This window comes from Pseudomicrostroma glucosiphilum (assembly GCF_003144135.1).
Source record: "Pseudomicrostroma glucosiphilum strain MCA 4718 unplaced genomic scaffold BCV69scaffold_8, whole genome shotgun sequence".
In the NCBI taxonomy this organism is placed as follows: Eukaryota; Fungi; Basidiomycota; class Exobasidiomycetes; order Microstromatales; family Microstromataceae; genus Microstroma; species Microstroma glucosiphilum.
In genome coordinates, this window is record NW_020289920.1 from 720,230 (window position 1) to 739,153 (window position 18,924).

Genomic DNA, 18,924 nt, shown 5'->3' on the forward strand with positions numbered 1-18,924 from the left:
GGGGGGGGGGGGGGGGGGGGGGGAATCTAGCGGGAACAAGGGAATCCAAAGCCCGGTATTGACCAGGACAGGAAAGAGAAAGAGAGAGAGAGGAGCTGTGTGTGTGTGTGTGTATGCGAGAGAGAGGAGAGGCTCAAGCGGCAACGGCAAATCCAGGGAAACAGTCCTGGATGGTCTTGCTGTGCTTGTTCTCTGCGTGCTCCTTGAGCTGATTGGGGAGAGGGGGGTACCAAGTGAACCAAGGAAGGGGGAAGAAGAAGAAGGGTGGGTCAGTATTAGATCTAAGGAGGGGAAAGGGGCCGATAGCGGGAGGGCTGGGAGAAGATGAGATACTCACTGCTGGTTCCCTGACAGTCTGCAGGAAAGTCTGCATACAGACGGTGCACTTTACGTTACATGCCGCCTCTGTCGAGCGGGGCAAGGGAGGAGGGTGTAACAGAAGTCCTGGTCAGCCCGAGCTCCTCTGCCTAGCAACCTTTCAAACTTGCCAGCTTTTGAGCTGGTATTGCTGCTCCTGCTCCTGCTCCTGCTGCTCTTGTCTCGACGTAGGGGACACTCACGGTTCACCTTGAGCTGCGAGGAAGGGCCCTTCTTGGCGTCCTTTGCATTACGATCCCGCTTCTGCTGAGCTCTATCGCAAGCCAAGATGAAGGATGTACAGGAAAGTGGTCAGTTCTTGGTCCTCTATAATGCTCTCGCTCTCTACCAGGGCGGAAAAAGGTCCTGTCGACCTTGCCACAATGCTTCTCTACGCTGGCTGGCCTGGATCTGGCCGGTATGCTCAATGCTCACCTTGCGCCGTTACCCATAATCGTCTCTCTGTCTGTCTTTCCTTTTGTCTGTCTGTCTGTCAACCGATCTGTCTAGCAATCTACCTATTCAAATAGCTCCCTCGATTGAACTTTGTTGCTCAGAAGATGTCGTACGAGGCAGAGGTTCCAATTTGTGGATACGGAAGTGAGGAAGGGGGGGGAGAGTGCAACAAAATACGCAGGCGGGCGGGCGGAGGTCCAACACCGCACCCATTGCTCCGCCAAATTTCCCTCGGGCGAGGCGAGGAACCACGTGGCCTGGAATGATCCGGCGGATGGATTGCATTGCAGCGAAGGCTATGGACAAGGGCGATGGTGGTCATGGTGACAATCTAGCAATGTGCGATTGAGTTCTAATGTAAAGTATCGTCATCCGTAGGGACGATACCTGCCTCCTCCACCAGCTGCCCCGCTTCCACCTCTCAGTCCGGGCGAAAAGCCGCTCCTCCTTCCTGCCGCTCCCGCCGAATTACCAGCAAAGCTCACCTCATCCATCACGCTTGCCTTCATCCCACTGCCCATTCCTACGCCCAGGTTGTCACCACCTACACCTGTAGCTCCCACGAAGCCGATTCCTGGCCCACTTTCCTCCTCTCCTTCTCCCACACGCCAAACAACGAGCTTACCGTCCTCCCCACCCGACCAGAGGAGCGCAGGCTGCGAGGCGCTCCCAGCCTCGTACTCTACACAGCGCACAATATCGCTGTGACCACCCCTCGCGCTGTCTGCTTCACCGGGGAAGAGATGCGTGAGGGTCCAGGGCTGCGCGCATACCGTGCGCAGGTGGGCATCTGCATCGTAATTCCCTTCTGAACCTGGGAAGGGAGCTGGAGAGGGGACTTGCACGAGGGAAAAGGCGCCGGATTGACTGCCTGTGAAGAGGGAGAGACCATCTTGACGGCTTCCATTGCTTCCGAGGGAGGTATGAAGAGGATGCGAGGGAGAGCAGTCGATGATGTAGTCTGGCTGATACCGGTACGTGGGACCCCAGGGTGAGGTAGCAGGAAGGGAGGTCGATAGCGGCAGCACTGACAGAGGCGGCAGCAGAGGATCCGTCTGGGCAAGCAGGCGGGGACGAAGAAAGCAAGAGATAAGAGTCTGTCAGTGAATTGATGATCGAGCTCCATGCCCGTATGCCAAGGTACTCACCGACTCGGAATCCCAAAGCCCCACCGTCTGCATATCGCTCACGGCCCAGACGGCGCCCAGTCCCCTGTACATCTCCGCTGTTCCTTTTGTACCGCCATCGACGTCCATCCCACTCGCACCAGTCTGCCCATCGTCATCATCACTGGGTTTCACTTGCCCACGCTTCACCCCCACGCCAGGTGGAACACCGCCCCATCCAGCGCGAGCAATCGATGCGCCTGTATTTGAAGCAGATAAGACAGCGTCGTCCTCATCTCCGCCCTTTTGAAGGTCATACACCGTCAACAATCCGTCTGTAGAGGCACTGAGGAGGAGTTGCTCCCCCTCTTCCCCGCTTTGCTCTCCTGCAGTCCGGAATTGCAGAGACGTCACATCGTCCGAGTGGGATTGGTCGTATGTGAAGAGGGGAGCGGCGAGGTTGCGCAGATCGTAGACGTACACCGGTGCATCTATCGAGTGCAGCTCGTGACCGAGGGCAAGCAGAGGTGCAGCCGAGGAGGACGAAGACGAGAATGCGAGGGAGAGGAGTGGTGATGGCGTTGGAGCTATAAGGGAAGGGGCGGTTGCAAGTACCAAGGACAACAAGAGAGCGAACTGTCAGCGCCCCACAATGGCTGAAACCCGGCCTCTCTGTCATATGTACTCACAGTCAATACTCATCGCCATCCCAAGCCCATTTCCTCCTCCTCCCCTCGCATCATAAACCCTACACTTTCCCTTCCGATCCGTCACGCCCCACATGCCTCCTCCACTACCGCCTCCTGGAGCAGACATGGTCGCCACAGCCGTGGCATCTCCATCTGAATGCGGCACCAGTCCAAGACTTAGTGATCTTTCCTTGTCCACCACTTGCACTCCAGCCGAAGTGAGCGCAAGAAGTCTCGAAGGGGACAGAGAGGCTAGCTGTGTGATGTAGTTTGCACGCGACGGCTTAGGTGCGCCACCATTAGCATTGTTGAAGGGTTGAGCAGCGCGGGAAAGGGAGAGGGAGGAAGAGGAGGAGGGAGAGCGAAAGGCTGCTGCGTCTGAGGTTAGCGAGGCATGAGGAAGGAAGGCGTAGGGTGAAGAGGAGGAGGGGTCCATGGTGAAGGCTGCCTACGAGCGACCAGCCGACTTGAGAAGATCCGGTTGTTGCTGATATCTCGAGGTCTCCCAGAACAGGCTACTTTGGCCTTGTCTTTGTCACAATAATCAGCAATGGTTCGGAAAAGAGAGTTTGTGAATGGCAGGAAGACAGCTAGGAAGAAGTACACTCACTACCCTCAACCAAGGCAGAAGCGGAAAGAGCTCAAAATCACGCTTCCTTCCGTTCCGAGCACGCATCCCAAGCGGCGCGAGTGCCCCTCCTCTCCCATCAAATCTCAACTTCCTATGCTCGATCAGACTCATTCACTCAAAATGGTTGTCACTGTGACAGGAGCGACACAAGGAACGCACAGGGTATATTGAAACGAAGTACGGGGAGTCATGGATAAAGTATACAGGCCGAGCGGTACGTGGGAAAGATCCAGATTCGGGGCGGACGAAGAGAGTAACGTTGCAAAATGAAACGATGCTATGAGCCTTGAACGACGGAATACTGCGGGGCTTGCATCTTTTGGGAGGGCAATGCTGCCGCGAAGAATGTGAGAGGCTCTAATCAGAGCCATCATCGTCTCCAGTCTCTCCGCCCTTGTAGATGTACTCGATGCCGTTGCCGAGAATATCACACTGCTCTGGACTATACACCAAGGGGATATCCACCTGCTCGGGTCCAAGGCTGATCATCCTGCTCGCGGCAGCTCCCGAAGAAGTGCTGAGCTTGGGCCAAGGGTCTCCCTGCACGGCCGAGTACCCCCGGGCAGAACGGTAGGCATCCGTCGGATTGGGGTCGGAGTTGTGGGCAAAGGCAGTCCACTGGTCTACCACGTTGCGAATCCAGTCCAAGTCCTCCCCATCACGATCTCCCATGCCAAATTCGTACATGGGGTTGGCAAAAGTGGAGAGGAGGTCTCCCGAGTGACAGAAGTAGTAGGCGCTCGAGTTGCCTGCCATAGAGCCTGTGGAGGGCTGGCATACTCCATACGGGTCGTAGTTTGGAATCTGGTACGAGCGTTGGTCCTGCGTGTACACCCAGACATTAGGGAAGGCTCCAGAGCGTACGGCGGCATAAGCAGTCGCTGGTATACCGCAACGGGATCCAGTACTGTTGTAGCTCTCCACCTGTACAGTCAGATTCTGGACGCCATTGGGAATGCTTTTGGGGAAGACGTCTGGATTGTCGAGAACAATCTGGCGCGTGCGTTTGACGATGCCGGCGTTGGTCATGGCTGTACTGAGATTGACCACCGACTTGGGAGGAACGTAGCCGAGCCTGCGATCGGGATGGAGTGGGTATCTAATGTCAGTAAAGGGGCTAGAAGAGGGCGGTGGACACAACTTCTCGCGTACTCACGAAGCCATCTCATCACGCATGAAGCCCATCAGCACCGGGACCCTGTTGGTGGTGTGCCCATGTCCATTGAGTGCATAAGCTCTCTGTGGGACGAACTTGGAGTCAACTGTCGTCTGAGAGTAAACGGTGCCGGATAGGAAGTTGCTGACAGGCAGGGCACGGAGACAAGCCAGGGTCGCAGCCGTCGTCGACTTTGTGCATCCGAGATCGCTAAGCGTCGCAGCTGCTTTGGTCTCGGACGTGTCAGAAGCTAGAGCACCGTTGTAGCTGTCGGCAGGCTTGCCCGATTGGATGATGACCTTGTGGAAAAGACCAGTCGCTGAGGGATTGCCGAGCAAGATCTGGATCAGGTTGGCGCCGGACGACTGGCCGAAGAGGGTGATCGAGGAAGCGTCACCGCCGAATGTGGCAGCGTTGGTCTTCAGCCACTTCAGAGCAGTGACGATGTCCTGTAGACCATAATTGCCGGTCAGGTCGTCACTGATGGGCAAAGTGCCTAGTGTGCCCAGTCGGTAGTTGATGTTCACGACAACCACATCACCTCGTGATGCCAATTGTCCTCCGTCGAAAGTAGGGTCCAGTCCAGTGCCTGCTACGTTTCCTCCGCCATGCACCCACACCATGATGGGTCGGAGGCCCTGATCAGTGGCGCGAGTTTGAAGCATGTGCCGTGACTCCAGAGTGCTGCCCTCATCAGGGTCGGTGGGGGTCGTAGCAGTCTCTGCCGGGGCGCCATTGGTGTCAGTAGGACCAGACGCCTCTGTAGTGGTATCAGTGGTAGACGACGGGGCATCTGTTGCGCTTGTATTGGTACTGCTATTAGTGCCGTTGCTTATGCCTACGCTGTTGATCAAACTGCTTGCGTTTGCAGAAGCACTAGGCAGATATGTTGTCCAGATGCTGAGAACCAGGCAATTTTCGGTATATGTACCCGAGTTCTGCGGACATTGCTTGCTTGTTCCCGCGACGGTGGCGTTGATAACCCGTGCTGATGTGTCTGCAGTAGAGTACGTGAAACGCACAGGCGTACTTGCGTACGGAATCGCGTGGAAGCGGAACGAGAGACCATCTCGATAGCCAGTGACGACGCTTCCTGCAGGTGTCTTCACTCGGACGTCCCAATTGCTCGAAGTGTCGGTAGTGTAGGCAGTTTTACGTGGAGCGCTCTGAGTGCAGAGAACAGCGTACTGTGCACTCTTGGAGACTGCTGCAGATAGTGTGTAGCTCCCATCTGTTCCAATCAGGGTCAGTAGCTGCGAGTCACTGGTCCAGATGGACTGCCCACTGCTGAGTACGCCCTTGTAGAGGAGGTAGGAGAGCTGCTTCTGAAGATCTACATTGGCACTGCCGGGGCTTGCCAGCGTCTCTGCGAGGCCGGCACATGCAATCGAGGCCGTTGAGTAGTCCGAGAGTGCCTCTGATAGAAGGAAGCCGGGATGCTCATCGAGAGTGGCCCAGTCGAGGTTGTTTTGCACTAGCAGATGTAGATTGGAGGACGATAGGGTAGCAGTGGAGGCAGGTGTGGTTGTTGTCGTTTTCGTGGTTGTAGAGGTCGGCTTCGTCGTTGTCCGGCTGGTACTAGTGGTAGTCTTTGAGGAAGCGGTAGACGTTGACTTCTTGCTACTCGTGCTAGAGCTTACCTTCTTCGTACTCGAGGTAGTCTTGCCTTTGCTGCTGGACGTCGTCCTCTTCGTGCTCGAAGTGGTCTTCTTCTTACTGGAAGTCGTCTTTCTCTTACTGGAAGTCGTCTTCCTCTTGCTCGAAGTTGTCTTCTTCTTTGCCGCCGTAGCTCGCTTTCCAAGCACGGCAAAAGGCTCAGGACTGTCCACTTCGGCGTATCTCCGTCCGTTTTGGGGTGCAGACTCTGCTCGTGCCAGTCCTCTCCTCTGCTCCGGAGGCGATGCTAGCTTTGCGGCCTCTATGCTCCCCACTGATGGCAGAGGGTAAGCGGTGGCAGAAGCAAGGGAGCTCTGCACTTGCGGCCCTGGCGTGAGAGCCATTGCAGCGCTTGCGAGCTGTAGAGCTGATATAAGACAGCATACAAGCAGTAGCACTCGAGGCCGGGACCATGAGGCGGACGCAGGAGGAGCTGACCGCTTGGGCGCGGAGGTCTTGGAGCTTGAGCTCATGGCGCCAAGAGCTCTTGGCTGTCGAGTCGAAGAGAGCGAAGTCTCCCGTTGGAGCGCTGGAAGCCTACAGGTTGAAGGTCTCTGGTAGAGAGTACCGCTTCGGGACTTTGTCTGCGGACAAGATTACTTGGGACGCAACGACTCTTGAGGCGTACGCGGGTGGGATTACCGTCTATCTGGATCGGTCAATGAGTGTGGGGCAGAGACGGAATGCTAGCTTACTTTATGGTATCAATGAGTGGGGTCAACGAAGTGAATGAAACGAGTGTGGGGGGATCGACACAGATATAGCAGACAATGCGGGGACGGGGTAGAGGTAGGGAGATCAGTGGGGAAGAAGGTAGTGAGTAATATTCATTGAGTGAGTCTCTTGTAGTGGCGCCATGAGCTCCCGATGGTGAGATCTGTCCCAGTAGTCGAGGAGTGGCCCATTGTGCTGAGACCCTTGCTGCCCCGCACCTCGGAATAGATGCAAGCACAGGGACGGTGCAGATGGAGACTGAAGCGCTCTAATAGAATGGCAAAAGAGTGGAAGCGAGGGAGGCTACGGACCGATGAGCGCCCAGTGCTCGCTTCAGCATTGGTAGCCGTGCGGCGACGAGGTGAGAATGGTCTTCTGGATGGAACATCTCAAACACAAAGTGGTCCGAAGTAGATGTAAGCTCAAGAAGCGTGAAGGTGATTAGGACTTCTAAGCTTTGACTCCACCAGCATTCGAGCCACAGTGAATCCGCTGTAGGCTCGCATATCACCTTTGATTCTCCGCCCAGGCTTCGGTGCCGCTTCATGCCAGGCCCAAACAATCCCGCAGGCTAATGCAGCCGGGCCAGATGCAGCTGAGCTCTGGCTGAGGCGGAAGCCCAACTGAGATCCAAGCTCAGAAGGAGGCACGGAGGCACGGCAGCGGGGTAGAGCTGGAGAGGTGCAGTATCAGGGTAAAGGTGAAGCGTGTGCAGCACCAGGCATAGTCTTCTGGCAGCAGCAGAGGCGGCGTGTGGACCATCACCTGGGCGGCGCGTAGGGGTGGCTTGGTCCCCCGCGCGCCAAGACCACGACTGCTGCAGGACAAATTCCAGGTCGGTACAATCAGCCGACTCGTTCCTTCGTTCGTCGAAGCTCGGATGCCACGCGAGGGTGAAGGTAAGGGTATCCATTACAGCGACATTCTGAGCAGATTAGAGCAATTCAAGCGATTGATTGGAGCGACGATCCATCGTCTGTGAATCCGACTTTACCCTCGGCTAGGGTCCAAGGGCCCAAAGGGTTCTGTCCTCCAAGCCTGTTGTACGTATTTCACATTCCACAAGTCCTTTTCGCCCTTTCTCGGAGCCTGTACCGATGTGGCATTGCGAAGCTCGGAGCTCGACCCGATCTTCCTCAGCTCTTCCCAGATAGCGTTGGCTTTCACATTGTTCCACTGCCTGGCATTGTCCACTTGTTCCTCCGTCCAGTCGTCCAGGTCGACGCTCTTGACCTTGGAGAGGTGCACGCCCAGCGAGCGATGCATGCCTGCACAAGTAATGCAGACAAAGACACAGCATGTGGACTCGCACAAGGACCACGATGCCCACCGCGGGTTGGGCTTCCGGCAGTCTGCACACAGTGAGTTGACTGGTAAGCGCGAAAGACAATCGATCTCTTGTGCCAAGGCGCGTCGCACTGAGGGTGGCCGGCTGCCATCATTATACTCTGACACCGCGGATTGTGTACGCGCATGAGAAGCAGAACTTGTCTGCCGATGCCAGTCTGATGTTGGAACATCTAGGGAAAACCTCTTCGAAGACGAGCATGGAGCAGACTGTGGGCCACCGCTATATTTGCTGCCAGATCCAAAGCTTGAGTGTACTGCAGCCTCGATACGTAGGTCAATTGCTGCATCGTCGTTCGTACTATGCTTCAGCTTTGAACGTACACCGGATTCGCGCCTGGAGCTCGGCACATATTGTGAGAGAGGCGTCTTGTTTGAGATTCCGGAGGATGAGGTCTCTGCCATGACTTCAATGTCGCTGCCTGTCGAGGTTGCGCCATCGTCGAAGGCTGCCGAGCTACGCAATCTTCTCTGCTCTTTGCCGTTACCAAAAAGCTTGCTCGGACTGATTATGCCCAGTTCGCTCAGGTTCTCAGACCATCGCGGACTCCCAATCAGTCCCTTGAAGGATGCCTCTGTTGCGGCTAGTGCAAGACCTTCCGTTCGTGCGACCTTGTCCACCTGTCGGATACTGCTGGTTCCATTGCACAAGCTTTCAATCGCATTGGAGATGGCCTTGATCCACTCTTGCATCCCACTCTCTGTCGAAGCTTGATACAGTCGCCGTCCGTGTCGTGTCACCACCTCAAAGACAAACTTCCGTTCTACAGCTCGAGTCTCCCGTACTGTGGCGAATTGTAAGTCGATCATTGGCTGCGTAGGAGTCATAATGGTCTTTTTCCCCCGCCAGCCCGTGTGTTCGGACAGATGACCCGAGCCAGAGAGGACCACCCAGGCTTCACTCCACAAGGAAGACTTCTTCGCCGATCGAGGCGCTTCCGAGCTAAAATCGGAGGTGACTTGCTTGCCCATCACCCATAGAGTACCTTCCTTCTTCCGTGCAGGTGAGGAAACCGATCTGCTCATATCGGCAGAAGGCGAAGGTGGCGGTCGAGACGGCGGGGATGGAGACGTTAGACTAGGCATATGAGACCAAGCTGCATCGTGCGTAGCTGATAGTGACAGCGCGTTGGCATGTGGCCTCGGGGATGGTGTTTTGGAGGCGAAGCCTTGGAAGGAAGTCCTACGCCAGTGAAAATGGTCTTCCACGCTTCCAGTAGTGGGAGACTGGAAGGGTTGGTTCCTCACAAGCGAAGGCGATGTCGGGGTAGAAGCACCTTCTCGCGGCATTAATGCTACGTAGGCATCACTGCTGCTGGATGTCCCCGGGATCATATCGCTTCCTCTCTTGAGACTAACGGATCGCCTGGGAGGCCAATAACTTCTCGAGTCCGAGGGCAAGCGGTTGAAAGAAAGTCGCCTGCTTGTGATCGATGCTCTTTCTGCACTCGTTGATGATGCGTTGTCGAGCAAACCGTCGCCATTTTCCAGACTGCTACTAGAAGCCGTGTGACCGGATTTAAATCGCTGCAAAGCATTTGACAAGGGCTTCATAAAGCCAGGAGAGGAAGGAGAAGGTGGCGTCGATCGCACTTGTCCCCTTGCCTGCTCTTGACTACCTGGTGCGGGCCGTGCTGAATGTCGACGTGGTATTGCTGGTAGCGCGCTAAGAAACTTTGCCGCCGCCGGCGGCGACTTGGGCTGCGCTTGTTTGCTAGACGCTAACAGATCGTCAAATTCTTTCCCACCTGGAGCAAGATCCTGTATCACAGCATCACTCAGGCGCAATTCGTCCTTGACATTGGCGATCCGATGTCGACAGGCTGACTTGCGGTTCTCCACCTTGTCCTTTTCTGCAGCAAACAGACCATTCATGGACTCTGCAATCGATTCTGAATATGCATTGCCATTGTTCGCTGCAGGCAGAACCAACGACAGCTCTGCTTCGCCTCCATGAAGTTGCAACAACTGATCGTACAGGTCCAAGCGCGTGAGCAAGAAGCGGAGTTCTCGAACGCGCTGCTCCTCGGGATGACTGACAGAGAAGTTCAGTTGGCTTTGTGAGGACGAGTCTATCCTACTGGCATCGCGAGATGGAGAGGAGCCCGAAGACAACGCTGCACTTGAAATGGCTCCTTCGCCGAGCCATCTGTGCGTAGCAGAGTAGTAACTCTTGCTTTGAAGCTCGTATCGCATCTGTTTTGAGAGCACGAGCTTGCACTGATCTGAGATCGTCTTCAGTGGTCTTTCGAGGTTCCTGCTCAGTTCTGCTTTCTCTTGCTTACGCGAACCTGCGAGGGCGCGTCTGCGGGCCAGCAGGGGAGGTAAAGCGGTCTCCCCAAAGGCGGGGAGAAGAGTAGCTAAATCGGCAAGCGAGGCATCTAAGCATGCTTCCTTGAAGTTCAGGCTGTCCAGAGCTTCTTTGACCCCTGTCACAGAGTGTAGAACTGCCTTGCTGAGCTTCTGTAGCTGGTTTGTGCGCTTCTGGAGGTTCGTGATAGCAGCTCGTACCACGGGAGAGTCATCTTCGATATCGGAGAGGGCAATCTCTGTGTGATCAAGCGGTATATTTGAAGGGTATCGTGAGGAATTCATGGTCTGTTGCCTTTCGGGTGCGGGTATCGTTGACTTCGTAAAGGTGACTTAGGGGTAGTGCATGCTTAACGCATGAAGGCGTTAGGATATTCTGCTTCGTAAAGGTCGTCAGTAGCACATGGTCATTAGAGATGTCCTGGACCCGTATCACAAGGATGCTGCATGACTGGCAGCACGGTAATACGAGGTTCGAAAGCACCTTCAGGACTCAGAGACCCCGCGAACGAGGCCAAAGCATCTCTGAGGTGGTCAAGAAGATCAAGGAGAAAGGGGCTACATCCATCGCTTCCGGGAGCGGAAAGGGAAACACGCGGGCCGGAAAGGAAGGGGCAGGGGCCGCGGCGGGGCGCATAGAGTCATGGTCCCGCTTCGCACTTGTCCTTCCTAACCCACTTCAGCTTTCCATTACCTTTGTGCTCGGCCCACGGCATCATGCCGGCGAGCTCGAGAGGCAATGGCAGCATACATGCCCAGACGCCTGCGACAAGCGACCCTGCTCCGACGTTAGCGTCTCTGCCTCCAGAGCTCCTCACTCAGACTCTCCTCCACCTGTGCCTGTCCGACCTCACCTCCCTCTCCCTCGTCTCGAAGCCGCTACATACAGCGGTGGATCTACATGGCTGGTCTGCTTGGCTCGCACACAGTCCAGCGGCTAGACGCAAACAGATACTCAAAGGCGACGTAAGGGTAGATGCGAACGGCCGTGAAGCGGCTAAGGCTCTGCTAGGCATCGATCGGGCATGGCAACGCAAGACCTTCCTCGCCAGGCAGATACACTTTGTCGATCTCCCTGCACCACTCGGCCTCACAGGAGTCAACGGGCAGAACCACGGTGCTGAGAACAAGTCGGGTTGGGGCAATAGTTCACGAGGTCGGGGACGTCCGCACATGTCCTACCAAGCGCTCTCACGCCAAAATCAAGCCATGCCCATCTTGCGGCTGTGTACAAGAGGCCTCATCATGGCGCTGAAGTCCAGCCTCTGCTTCTGGCCTACTCGGCTTTTGCAGTCAAAGAAGGGCATCAAAGAAGATCAGCCAAAAGTGGTGACCCTGCTAGGAGATCACACGAAAGAGTCCCCAACGGCGTGGGAGGACATCAGTGCAATGGAGCTCATCGACGACGGACACTGGATCCTCATTGGAAGAGTCGACGGAAAGCTGGAATTGTGGCAGTGGGAAGTCCTTACTTCGCCAAAGGGTCTTACTCCACGTCTACTTGCATCGTACCAACCCGAAAGCGCGTCTGCAAGCTCCGTCCAGGCGATTTCCTATCTCACTTCTCATGATCTGATCGCAATAGCCTGGAAGGGCGGCGAAGTCGTCGTCTTCGAACTCATCAAGAGCTCGCTGTGCAGAGAAGACTTCACTTCGTCAGACCATCCAGAGGAGGAAGTAGATGGCACGGGGCCTTCGCGGGATGTTGGTGACGGGTTCCGGCTCCTCTCCAGCTGGAGTATCGATGCAAGACCCTGGTCTCTTCATCTGGGTGTCACACAAGAAGGATCGTCCCCATGGCTCGTATTGGGCTGTCAGGGTATTGAGTTTCTCAGAGTGAGTTCAGCAGAGACGGCTACTTGTTGACGATCTGTCTGCTGACTGAAGCACGGTTCAACCAGATTTATACCGCTTCCTACCTCCTAGCGTTGTGTGGCGCTCGGTCTGAGCCTCCATATACGTCTCTGCGAATGTCCTCCTCTCGCAACCCTCAGGTGATGAGCGTCTATGCTATTGCCTCGTCCAATTGCTCGGACAATCCGAGCTTTCCACCGCACCTCCTCTTCGCAGGCTGCTACGACGGCCTCGTGCGACTGTGGGACCTGCGTCAGTTGGAGAAACAAAGCAACGGAACGTCAGCCAGAGCGGCCGCTAACAGCTCCAGAACCAGCCCTGCTAGCATATTGCTGCCAGTGCAGAGATATACGGACCGTTACGATCCTTCGCCGGTCTACTCGATCGTGCTAGGCGTGGGCAGCAAGAGCCGCAGCTTCGCCATTGGAACCGCTAGACATGGTATTGTCAAGCTATTTCAGATGGATACAGACGCGCAAGGGGGCGCTCAGAATCAGACTGCCATAGCATGGGATCAAGGACAAGGAAGGGAGGAGAATGGGCTAGCGATACGCCGACCCGCGCCTAGAGAAGGATCGAGCATGTACCCGCCTTCCCCTCCGGCTGACTTCCCCACGTACAGCGTAGTGGGAGAGCATGGCAGACTTCTCGGCGCTGGCGCTGGGAGACTCTGGGAATTCGACGCCAGGGTATCCCTGGGTGATACGACTAGCCGAGACGGGAAGAGAGACGTGGAAAAGCATGACCATACCGCTAGTGAGGCCACATTTTGCAAGCGTCAAGAGCAATATCTTACCAAAGGCCGATGGGAAGTGGACGGCTTCGGTGACCCGGCCGTGGAAGAAGATGTAGAGACGGCCAGCACCACTGTCGGCTGGTACTACCACGGTGAGATGGAGCTCAAGAGGAGCGGAAGGGGATAATTTGATCCATGTAAGCCGTATACAACGGCACAAGGAAAGTCGGACATCATGTATTACTATGCAACTGCATCTATCACTAAGTACCCACTGGACCTCGTCGGTGTCCCTGTGTTCCCTACTTGCTTTCCCACTTCTTCTCGTGCATGCCATGCCCGCCCTTGTACAGCTCCCCGAACGGTGTAGGGGAGGTCCAGCCGTTCAAGACCTCCTCGCGGTCCTTTAGATCATATACCTCCACCCCTAAAGGCCGGCAACACTCCAGCGTAGGGTCATCCTCCCCTTCAGCAGCACCGTTCGCTGACTCGCCCCACATAGCCTTACTGAGGTCTCCACCGGGACAAGTGCTCAGTGCACACAGTAGGTCCACTTCTGCGAAAAACTCAAAGTAATCTCCCTTTTTGGCCGGACAAGTCTTCATGAAGTACTGGTCGGATGAGTTGAGCCCGGTACATTGGAAGACATTGAGGACGTCGTGCACGTCGGATTCGTGCAGTCCGTGAGGGAGGATAGCACGGACTAGATTGGAGTGACAATGGTAGTCGAAGTCTTGCCCGGTGAGCATGCGGTTCACGTAGGGGTCACAGCGCTATGAGAGCCGCCAAAGGCACAATTGGAATCAGCTAGGAGATGGATAGCGTCCAGGGAGGCTTAATTCTGACTCACCGTCCCTAGCAAGTCATGTACTCTCCCACCCTCAGCATCCACGCCTCCTCCCTTGCCATTGCCTCCTGAACCAAAGTCAGCGAGTGAGTCACCAGTGATTGTACACAGCGGCCGTAAGTAAGGAAGACAGCTCCATAGCCGGTCATAGATGGATACGTGAGCTCGCTGGAGCTGCCGTGTGCGTGCGGCCCAGAACCGTTCGCGCGGGTTGGCCAATGACCAAAGGTTGAGGTCTCCCCTGCGAAAGAGACAGACTCGACACAGGCCTCAGCTTCGCTGCTCATGCTCTCTAGACTGGTATCACGACCGATCACTCACACTTGCGCCCCCTCAACAGCCACGATCCTACAGATCTGGCCTGCCTTCAACTTCCAGGCCTTCCCGCTCCGGATAGGCAGAACAAAGCCATACTCCAGCGTCTTCTCAGCCGCTCCGATGCGATCGTAGAGGGAGCGATCTATGTCGAGTGGCCCGCCTGGGACACACTGATAGGCTGCTTGTGTCAATCGTGACATCTCGATGTGGTCCGCCCAGGTCAAGAGTATAGGCAGGCGTCCGGACAGATAAAGGCTGATTTCTGGGCTGCAACCATAGAAAAGTACGAGGGTCAGTGCATGGCACGGAGAATCTCCGATTCCCAGTCGGAACGGAACCAAGGGATTGCTTTGTCCGGGGCTCCGGGATGCACGGCCCCGTTTGAGCTAGCCGAGAAGATGAAGCCGGGGTAGGTAAACCGGTCACGCCTCAACACCCTGCATCGCCAGTCCCACTGTCCTAGTCTTACGCGACGTCACTCCTCATTTTCTACACATCACTTCGCATCACAGACTTTGAGACCATCTGTCATGGCTCCCTCTGTCGACTTTAGCAAGTCTGTAGGCTTCGACCTGGGCGATCAGCCCGTCTCCTGGCAGAAGCGGGACTGTCTCCTCTACAATGTCTCCCTCTACCCCTTCTCTGCATCTTCCACCTCGGGAGGTAAGCCAGAGGAAGAGCTGAACTACCTGTACGAGAAGTCAAAGGCATTCCGAGTGATCCCTTCGTACCCCCTTGTGCTGCCCCTGAAGGGCGCCACGTCAGAGGTCAATGACTTTGCTCAGATGGTGGCTGGGAGAGGAGCGGTAGATGGGTTCCCGGCGGTGAGTAGGGCTGACACCACCGTCGCCGCCAAAGAAGAAGACTTTTGCCGAATCGCATCGCTGACTCTGCATCTCTGCCTTGGCCTGTCCCCCCAGCTCGATCCCAATACCATCGTACACGCAGAGCAGTCGCTTGAGCTGCACGCCCCCATTCCCACCAGCTCTGGAGACGGCTGGAAGTTGCAGAAGCGAGTCTCTGGTGAGTGAAGAACTCGCAGTGGTGTGCATGCCTATGAAAGTGATCTCAAAGACTGAAGTGAATGTATGCACTCCTTTCTCTCTGCGTCGTCACAGCCGTCCACGACAAGAAGAGCGGCCTGATCATGGAGACGGAAGCGAAGCTTGTTGACCCTAGCGGAAAGCTTGTAGCGACCATGATTGGTGTGAGTGGTGGAAGAGCTCTCAGTTTTGCGAGATGTTCATCTGCTGACCCCTGCACTCTGGCTCCCTTCCATCGTCGCGCTCATCTTCATAGTCATCCTTCTACCGCGGCGGCGGACAAGGTACCAACTTCTCCAAGTCCATCGTCTCCAAGCCGCCCACAGCCTCGCCACCGAAAGATCGCTCGCCAGACTATTCACAGACGACACAGACCTCCGGGTTGCAGGCCGTGCTATACCGTCTGAGCGGAGACTACAACCCTCTTCACATTGATCCCTCCATTGGCTCTCGCGGCGGGCTGGGCGGTGTGATTCTGCACGGTCTCTGCTCCTACGGTATTGCGATGCGAGCGATTCTGAAGAGCCTCGACCCGCAAGATGGTCTAGCAGACGAATCGGGTGTAGAGCTCAAGTCGGTATCCGCACGTTTCACCTCGCCTGTCAAGCCGGGGGATGAGCTGAGGACCGACGTGTGGGTCATTGGCGAGGAAGGACAGGGAGAGAAGGTCCTTGCATTTGAACAGACGGTCGTTGCTACTGGGAAGAAGAGTCTTGGCGGCGGCAGGGCCGTAGTTAAGGCAGGCAAGGGCAAGTCCAAGCTGTAGAGAAAGAAGGCGAACCCTGCTCCCCCGCATGAAGAAAGGTTGGCACGGGCCGTGACTATTCCGGGGAGGTATGTGCTCAGGCGGAAATACTTGCCCCAGACTCTGTCGATCGGCATTGCATCGCTACGACGTGAGCTTCTCTGTTGACTTGTGAGCCGCTGTTCCGTCTGTCAAGTCAAATTGACCTCTCTACGCCGCTCGCCGCTTCGAGTCTGTTCCGAGTGATGCAAATAGAGCTGGCTACAGCCTGGATGGCGGTGATGGCTTCTGTCTGACTTTGTGCTTGCTTGCTCGCCTTTCAGCGTATCAATCTTTTGAAGCGGAGCTGGGACTGAAGCTTGCTGTGTGTTAGGAGTCTAAGAGGGAGGTCTGGGTCTCTGATTCTCGCTTAGGGCGACTGTGCTTCTGGGACAGTGTGGCCTCTTCTTTTCCCATTGGACTGTCGCCCTTGTCGCAGAGGCCGATGTCGGAGCACAGAATGGATGTTGAAGCCGATGAGGCACCACAGCGCAGCCACTTGCCTCTGCCTGCGTCGAAGGGGGGCCGCTGTCAGGCAGCTCTGCAGTCGCACCGCGGACGTGCAGCTCTGGAGGAAGTTTCTCCGCTCGACGGGGCAGATGAGACTGGTCACTTGCATCTCCTCTGGAGCGGCACTGGAGCAGTGTCATGCGCCTGGTTCCCCGGACCCCAGCCTCGGATGTTCGTCAGGATTGGCGTCATTGTATTCCTGTGACTCAGGCACTGCGACACTCTACTTCCGCCCCACTTTCCTCCCCATCTTCGCTTCCACGGCGTCTCCCTTCGGCTGCTCCCCTCTGCCTGTCTTCCTACCGCCTCCTCCCCGCCGCCGCTCCCTTCGTCACCGTAGCCCTCAGCCGCCGAGCAGCGGAGTCTCGCCTCTCCCCCGCTCTCCTCGCCGCCCCCCCACTGTCCTTTAGCTCTTCCACTCACGTCCTGGCCAAGTGATACCCTCATCACCCTCTCTACCTCATACCCATCGTTCAGCCGCCACCCATCCAGCTTCGACCTTGTTGCTGCGATACGCTTCAGTCTCGCCTTTCAGCAAGTGATACCCGCGGCGAGCTCCCATATCCACTACATACCCTTCGGCATCCTCGATCGCGAACCTTCGCGACTGACTGCTCTTCGCGCCTTTCACGGTCGCAGCACTACCTCGACTTCTGCTCAGAGGTGGACTGAAAAGTCTAGCGTGCCTATTGGCAATTCGCTCAAGGCTGCATAACTTCCTCTCATCCATCGGCAAAGAGGCTCACATTCGCGCCACCCCCTCTCGACCATGGGTCTACCAGAGCGTTACTCGCTCACCGTCCCCGCCAGGGATGTGCGCTCGGCGCCCCCGGCGGTCAATCCCAACCTCATCCTGATCTTGCGTTTTCTACTGACCGCACTCGTGTGCGGTCTAGCACTCGCGACGACGATCATGTGTATCCTGGTCGTCGTGTACTACAACACCCACGACCCCATCATCCGCCCTTCATGGGGATCCCTCATCTTCTTGATCTTCCTCGGCTTCTTCACACCCATCATCTACTTTGGCTACAACATCTTCCTACCACTCATGCCCTTCATCAAGTACGGTGACTTCCTCTACTCCATTTTCATGGTCAAGATCGAGCTGCTGTTGCAATTCGCAATGTGCGTGCTGTGGGTCTCTGGTGCCCTCGCGTACGCCAATGATTTGCGAGGCTATGAGAATTGTCAATTCGACGGTTATCTTCACTACACGGAGCCTGCAGACTTCCACCACGTCTGCGACCTGATCAATTGGGCCGTTCCACTTGCCTACGCCACCTTTGGTGTACAGGTTCTCCTCTGGGCCTTCGAGACGACATTTGGTCTGTACCTCTTCCTCTTTCTGGATCAGGACTCGCTCAATGAGCCCCACTTCACCTGGGGCAGGAGAGCCTTTGACTGGAAGAAATCGGCCAAGCAGCAGCTCGCGCTTCAAGAGTCCAACAATGGTCCCACAAATTACCGCGCTCGTGCAGTCTCTGCACCTACTGCTGGTGCAGGTGTAGCAGGCCTCGGTGCAGGGTACGCAGCCGGTCGTGGTGGTGGACGGCGAGGATCCGCCTACCGTGAAGATGGGGACAGCGAGCGCTACTCGGATCGTACTCTCAGTGCTACCGAGCTGCGCGAAGAGGACGAGGATGGCTATACCGAAGGTGTCACCGAAATGACCGAGACGCAGATGGGAGATGACAGGCCACGCAGACCGCTCAGCTTGGGCAAGCGAGGCAAGAGGGGTTACAACGACGAGGAGTCTGGATTTGATAGATCGAGGTCTTCCCAATCGCAGAGGTCCTTTAGTGAAGGCACTGGAAGAGGTTACCGACGCAACTACGATGAGGGTGACGAGCCCATGGGCTACTATCCACAGGAGAATCGACGGAGGGGTAGTTTGGGGCGTGGACCTGGGGTGCAGACGGATGAGGAGAGTACAGGATGGCACCTGAGACAATGAGACCCGAGGCACACAAAGCATACCTGAAAGCAAGCAAGCAAGCAAGCATACCGTTTCATCAGCACCCTGCTAGTCATTCTTCAAGATAGGGAGTCGTAGAGCGTCCTTTGCTCGCTCTCCTCCCATTGAGCTCCCCCCCTCACCCCCTTTTCATTGGCGACTGCATACCTCTTCTTTCGAGGGCGGGCGACTATGACGGTCGCGTCGTCCTCTCTCTGATCACCAGCGCACCACGTCGCACACACCTTCATTACCGCACACCGACAGCTAGCAATAGCTTGCCGCCTGCATTCGCTTCGTCCTTCTGCTTTCGCTGTTACCTCATTTCCTGCTTTCTTCGCCCTTGCTTTGCGACTCTTGCTTCTTTTGTACTTCTGCCTTTCTTCTTTTTCTTCTTCGTCTTCGATGCCACCAGAATTCCAATTCAATCCGGTGTGTGCTTTCTATTTTGCT

General features: G+C 56.1%; 8 protein-coding genes across 8 annotated transcripts; 3 read left to right on the top strand and 5 right to left on the bottom strand.

Moving 5' to 3' along the window:
• Window positions 1-86: 86 nt before the first annotated feature.
• BCV69DRAFT_283334 (DUF1909-domain-containing protein) lies at window positions 87-896 on the bottom strand. The gene is made up of 4 exons (XM_025492666.1): window positions 793-896; window positions 561-631; window positions 338-405; window positions 87-208 (listed from the first exon to the last, which is right to left on the bottom strand). Exons 1-4 carry the CDS (start codon window positions 807-809, stop codon window positions 134-136), a joined length of 231 nt encoding a protein of 76 aa, XP_025347613.1. The 5' UTR covers window positions 810-896; the 3' UTR covers window positions 87-133.
• Window positions 897-1,079: 183 nt separating this feature from the next.
• Window positions 1,080-3,189, bottom strand: BCV69DRAFT_283335 (hypothetical protein). Its single transcript, XM_025492667.1, has 4 exons — window positions 2,609-3,189; window positions 1,962-2,506; window positions 1,299-1,868; window positions 1,080-1,200 (listed from the first exon to the last, which is right to left on the bottom strand). The coding sequence occupies exons 1-4, from the start codon at window positions 3,042-3,044 to the stop codon at window positions 1,132-1,134; spliced, it is 1,620 nt and encodes a 539-aa protein (XP_025347614.1). The 5' UTR covers window positions 3,045-3,189; the 3' UTR covers window positions 1,080-1,131.
• Window positions 3,190-3,632: 443 nt separating this feature from the next.
• Window positions 3,633-5,912, bottom strand: BCV69DRAFT_236963 (alpha/beta-hydrolase; the record flags this gene model as incomplete). Its single annotated transcript, XM_025489934.1, has 3 exons — window positions 3,633-4,314; window positions 4,396-5,033; window positions 5,238-5,912. Coding segments are annotated over 3 exons (1,995 nt in total), but the record flags the coding sequence as incomplete, so codon positions are not given.
• Window positions 5,913-7,458: 1,546 nt separating this feature from the next.
• Window positions 7,459-10,956, bottom strand: BCV69DRAFT_210495 (hypothetical protein). Its single transcript, XM_025489746.1, has one exon. It carries the CDS (start codon window positions 10,705-10,707, stop codon window positions 7,756-7,758), a length of 2,952 nt encoding a protein of 983 aa, XP_025347616.1. The 5' UTR covers window positions 10,708-10,956; the 3' UTR covers window positions 7,459-7,755.
• A 137-nt stretch (window positions 10,957-11,093) lies between these two features.
• On the top strand, window positions 11,094-13,314 carry BCV69DRAFT_313039 (hypothetical protein). Its single transcript, XM_025494995.1, has 2 exons — window positions 11,094-12,258; window positions 12,324-13,314. Exons 1-2 carry the CDS (start codon window positions 11,140-11,142, stop codon window positions 13,197-13,199), a joined length of 1,995 nt encoding a protein of 664 aa, XP_025347617.1. The 5' UTR covers window positions 11,094-11,139; the 3' UTR covers window positions 13,200-13,314.
• Window positions 13,315-14,425, bottom strand: BCV69DRAFT_290513 (hypothetical protein; the record flags this gene model as incomplete). The annotated part of the gene is made up of 3 exons (XM_025493717.1): window positions 14,181-14,425; window positions 13,863-14,100; window positions 13,315-13,785 (listed from the first exon to the last, which is right to left on the bottom strand). The coding sequence occupies exons 1-3, from the start codon at window positions 14,375-14,377 to the stop codon at window positions 13,315-13,317; spliced, it is 906 nt and encodes a 301-aa protein (XP_025347618.1). The 5' UTR covers window positions 14,378-14,425.
• Window positions 14,426-14,603: 178 nt separating this feature from the next.
• On the top strand, window positions 14,604-16,220 carry BCV69DRAFT_283341 (hypothetical protein). The gene is made up of 4 exons (XM_025492668.1): window positions 14,604-15,001; window positions 15,098-15,200; window positions 15,296-15,384; window positions 15,477-16,220. Exons 1-4 carry the CDS (start codon window positions 14,708-14,710, stop codon window positions 15,984-15,986), a joined length of 996 nt encoding a protein of 331 aa, XP_025347619.1. The 5' UTR covers window positions 14,604-14,707; the 3' UTR covers window positions 15,987-16,220.
• A 585-nt stretch (window positions 16,221-16,805) lies between these two features.
• On the top strand, window positions 16,806-18,915 carry BCV69DRAFT_283344 (hypothetical protein). The gene has a single exon (XM_025492669.1). The coding sequence runs from the start codon at window positions 17,284-17,286 to the stop codon at window positions 18,469-18,471; it is 1,188 nt and encodes a 395-aa protein (XP_025347620.1). The 5' UTR covers window positions 16,806-17,283; the 3' UTR covers window positions 18,472-18,915.
• Window positions 18,916-18,924: the final 9 nt, after the last annotated feature.